A 5125-nucleotide genomic window follows, 5' to 3' on the forward strand; every position below is an offset into this window, starting at 1 on the left:
AAATGTTAGCATCTAATTTTATAAGAATTAGTTTGTCACTTCATTAAAAATTTTTCTTTCGAGGCACTAGTTCAAGAAATCTAGGCAGAGGCTCAATCTTATAAAGGAAAATGGCAGGGCCTTTGATTTTTAATATCCCATATATTACCTAAATAAGGTAATGACCAATTTGTCAGCTGCCTTAGAGGATGTGGCCAGGCAGACTGTTTGTGAAACTTGAAGTGATTCTTTCTGAAGTACATTTCCAAATACCTTTTATAAATACCTGTTGAGGCTTCAGTGGGCTTGTCAATTGTAAATGCTTCCAATGCCATCCCTGTGGGAGGTGCCTTTTTTTTACTGTCTTGTGGCCCTAATGGAGAACCATTTCGAGGGATTCTTTCCCACACTTTGACAACTTGGCTTAAGGAGGAAAGGCCAGAAACCATTTAAAGCTGTTGACGTACCTCTTTTTATGGAAGCAATAATACTTTTTCTTGAAATGTCATTGCACGTGGTTTCCTATAGACAATAATTATACATTCAGTATGTGTACAGTTGATGTGATCTGGGGTGAAAGTCTTCACGGTGCCTCCTTCTCTTGGCCATGGCACACTTCCTTTGGCCCTAGTTATGTTTCCAGAGTGTTTGGTTAGCTGTCTTCCACCTCCTGGGTCACTCTTCCTTATGAAGTGTGACTGGGTGGGTGAGCGTTGCCTTTTATGGAGCAGAAAAGCATGTTATTCCTTTGGGTTCTTGTGTCCCTGTTCCCTGTGATCATTGGTGACTCGTTGCAGGAAAGCAGAATATGTCCTTCTTTCCCCAGGAGATTTGGGATGAAGGCAGAGTGCCCAGAATAAAGTTCAGGTGATGGAGAGAAATGAAATCTGATCGGGTCTCACTGTGACTCTGCAGGAAAAAATCAGGACACAGTTCCTCTAGTGATAGCCTGATTTCTCTTGCTCCATCCACTCTTATTTCCATCGTGAAAATGATTGGGAACCCATGGCCTTCTTGTCCCTGTCCAGCAATGTGGATGGGATATAAGTACCTGATCTCCTGCTCTCACCTTAGCATGCTGGGTATGTGGGTGGACCCTGGACCCGGATGGTTTGGGTTCAAATCCCATCTTCTACTTCCCTGTTGTGGCACTTCAGCCCCATTCACCTTACCCTCTCAGTTCCTTAATTTCCTTATTTGCAAAATAACAATTATAATAGGTCAAGTGTTAGAAAGTTCTAAGCCAGCAGCAGTGTAGTGAAATCAAACAGACCAGAATTTGAATTTTATCTTTGCCAGTGACTAAATTTCTGACCTCAAACATATTTGATCTGTAAAATGGGTATATTCATAATAACGTCCACAGGACACTGAGGATTAATGAAGGTGAGGATTAATGAAGAATATATGCTCTGTACTTAGGACAGTGCCCAGCATATGTGCACTCAACAAATAGTAATTTTATTTAATGATCAATATAATAGTTGTGTTTATGACTAGATAATGGGATTCATGTTGGAAGCAGAGTCGGCAGGACCTGCTAATAAATTTGGCTAATAGATAACAAATAGTAATTTTATTTAATGATCAATATAATTGTTGTGTTTATGAATAGATAATAGGATTCATGTTGGAAGCAGAGTCGGCAGGATCTGCTAATAGATAGTTATCCAATGTGACGTCTAAGCTTGCCTGAATTGGAATAAACTTCACCTAAAACTGAGTAGACTGGTAAACGGAAGACTTTGGCTCTATATCCGGTTGGCCATCTGTGTGGCTTTGAGCTATTATTCTACATTCTGGTCATCAGTTTTCTCATCCATAAAATGGAAGAGTTGGTCAGGATGAATTCTGTAGTCTAGCCCAGACCTGACACCTCCTGAATCTGTGCGAGGGTTATAACTGCAAGCAGATTGAACAAAGACCTTTTCAATATCTCAACATCTGGAGAACAGGTTCACTTATTCTGATTCTTTCTTTCCAGAATATTTCTCTCACGGGCAGATCAGACTAAATTCGATAAAACGAAAAAATTCTGTACAGCATCAAGAAAAAATATATCTATCATTGTTGTTCTAGTTTTAAGTTTTGTTTAAATCTAAGAGCATGGTGGTGGCATCCACTTTGACACCAGGGGGCTTAGTGGAGGAGGCACCACTAACCTCAGTCAAATAGAGGGGCTGCTGCCGGCCGCTGTGGAAAACGGGGGTACGCAGGGAGAGGAAGGAGGCGGGGCAGCGGTCGCGGAGCTGAGCACTTTCTGGGCAAGGTGCCGCCAGACTGTCTGCAAATAAGCGCCTTGTGTGCGCCACCTCTAACCCAGTGGCTTCTTAAAACCGTAGCTGATCACAGGGCTCCAGGTTGAAACGTGAGCCCGCAGGTGCCAAGGGCATGTTCACAAGTCCCACTGGCCCCCGGCGCAGGCTTGAGGCCAGAGGCAGCACAGATTTTGAGACCAGCTCGAAGGCTGTAACAAAGGCAGCTTTTTTTTTTCCTTTTTCAAATGCAATACCTTTTAATACACAGTAATTAAGTACATGATACAAAGTGATTATTCTGACAGTAGTTTCAGATGAAGACAATTCCCCATTTTTTTTCCACATCTTTATTGGAGTATAATTGCTTTACAAGGGTGTGTTAGTTTCTGCTTCATAACAAAGTGAATCAGTTATACATACACATATGTCCCCATATCTCTTCCCTCTTGCGTCTCCCTCCCTCCCACCCCTCTAGGTGGTCACAAAGCACCGAGTTGATCTCCCTGTGCTATGCTGCTGCTTCCCACTAACTATCTATTTTACGTTTGGTAGTGTATATATGTCCATGCCACTCTCACTTTGTCACAGCTTACCCTTCCAAGGCAGCTTTAACTCCCATGGCTGCCTTTGATGCTGCAGAGCCTTCCCAGGGTCTGGGGAAAGGCTGTGTGTGCGCATTCGGATATACACCGGCTCGTCTCACATTGATAATGTGCCACCGTCTATCTTTCCAGGAGGAATGGATTAATAATATACATAAGGCATTTAATTAAAAACGTGTCATCACCTCATAAATGTCTTCTCCGAGGACGTATCATGATTCTCTTCCGCTAACAGAAGTGATGCGCCCGCCCACGCAGCCGCCCTCCCGCCTGTGGCTGCAGGTGCGGAAGGAGGGTTCTCCGGGGAGAGGGGGGCTGGACTGCCGTCGTCTGACCCTTGTAGGTTCCGATCCACCGTGCCAAGGAGGACAACCTTCTCCTCCACTCTCCCAGTTCGGTTTCTTTCCCGTGCTCAGCCCTGTAGGGGTCTGACCTTGCCCGGCGGTGGGGGAACCAGGGTCCAGCCGCCTCTGAAGGCCGCTTGTCCTCCTGGGCAGCATCTCTCCGACTAGATCAAGAGAGGATGTGGAAGCCCCACAGCGGGACAGTCCCCAGCCTCACGTTTCCTTTCAAATATAAGTACAAGGAAGCAGAAAGGGGCACAGAGGGGCCCCAGAAGAAGGGCCATGAATTATGCATCTTCTCCTAGTCTGGGCTCACAGAGCCTCCTCTTTCCGTCCAGAAAGGCAGCCAATGAGAAAGGCACCTTATTCAGTGATGGAATTACTGCATATGAATGACTAGGGGATCCATTTCAAAGCCGCACTTAGAATGTGTCTATTAAAAAAAAGCAGCCCAATTTGTTTCAGAAGCTACACTGGAAATGAATGAGGGCTCTTCCATCTCTGCTGGCTAGTAAAAAAACTTCACTTCTCACAGAGCAACTGTTTTAATTAAACCGATAATTATGTTTTATTGAATTCAATGCTCTTCAGCAAAAATCAGCACAGAGCCTCTCCGCCTTTAGAAAACTTAATTTAGGCCAATAGTGGGTTGCCCGAGGGAGGGTGGCTGGGAGAAGTGAGGCTGGGGAGAGGATAGGAGAGGAAAATGGCTATTTCATCCTACCTGTTAGAATGTACCCTCCCACCCCCTCAGTCCCTCACCCCCTACCCCCTCTCCTCTAGGGGCCCCCAACCAGTGTTGAGAAAGGCACCACTGGATAACCAACAAGTACAGGGAACTGTATTCAATATTATGTAACAACCTAAATGCGAAAAGAATTTGAAAAAGAATAGGTACATGGATATGTATAACTGAATCACTATGCTGTACACCTGAAACTAAGACAATGTTGTTAATCAACTGTACTCCAATATAAAATAAAAAGTTAAAAAGAAAAGAAAAGAAAAAGAAAGGCACCCCTGGGAGTCCCCCTTCAGTTCGGAGAGGAGCAGGTGGATTTCAATGCCTCAAGGCAACTAGGGAAGTGTTACTCTCTTGGCTGTTGCTGGCTGCTTCTAGCTGAATGCTGCCTCTAGCTTGTTGCTCCACATTTAATCGTGGGTAGAGCCTCTGGTGTCTGTTTTTTTTTTTTTTTTTAAATACATGCTTAGGCTAGATTAGGGATTATTGCAGTAACCTCCTCACTAGTGTTCCTCGCTCTGTTCTGGGGTCTCCTTCAACTTCAGACTCTCAAGTTAAACTGTCTGAAAAGTAGATCTGATCCCATCACCTTTCTCCTTGTCAAATGAAAAAAAAATGCACAACCTAAAAGTTAAGAGTTATGTCTTATTCGGCAGACATTCTGCAGACTTCAAGCCTGGGAGACAGGACTCTCAGATCACTCTGAGAGCCTGCTCCGAAGAGGCAAGCGGAGAGCCAGGATATACAGGGGCTTTTGCAACAAAGACCAGGTAGTGGGGAACATCAAAAGACTACTGTTAATGAAAGAAAACTAGACATCTCAAGTTAATGATATTGGTGCTTTTCTCTGTATGGGAAGATGCAAGAGTCTGGGCTCACTGAAATTATTCCTTTGTTATGCTATTTGGGGTCACTATCCTGTGTTTTCGCATCCTGAGTTTCCTCAGGGTACACTGTCGGGGTGACTAGAGCGGCTGACTACTAGATGGGGAGGGGATCCTGCCTCCATTCCGAGTTTCATCAGGCCTCACCATTGGGGCGGCTGTAATGGGAGGGCTTGATGGCTGCAACATCCTTTGTTTACTGGAATGGCAGGCAACATTTTTCATTCACGTCCTTCATCTCTTCAGTAACTGCCTGTTGCTTCAGGTTGCAAACTCATTGGCTTAATCCGAGCTGGGAAGGTAACAAAAATGAGTG

General features: G+C 44.6%; 1 protein-coding gene across 1 annotated transcript in view; it reads left to right on the forward strand.

Annotated features, from left to right (window-relative positions):
* Positions 1 to 3351, forward strand: part of LOC103076717 (serine/threonine-protein kinase ULK4-like) — a 145433-nt gene extending 142082 nt beyond the window's left edge. Inside the window, exon 2 of the mRNA XM_007455874.1 lies at positions 3075 to 3351. Coding sequence (XP_007455936.1) covers positions 3075 to 3351 — 277 coding nt within the window. The remainder of the gene's footprint in view (positions 1 to 3074) is intronic.
* Positions 3352 to 5125: the final 1774 nt, after the last annotated feature.

Source organism: Lipotes vexillifer, unplaced genomic scaffold, assembly GCF_000442215.2.
Source record: "Lipotes vexillifer unplaced genomic scaffold, Lipotes_vexillifer_v1.1 scaffold983, whole genome shotgun sequence".
In the NCBI taxonomy this organism is placed as follows: domain Eukaryota; kingdom Metazoa; phylum Chordata; class Mammalia; order Artiodactyla; family Lipotidae; genus Lipotes; species Lipotes vexillifer.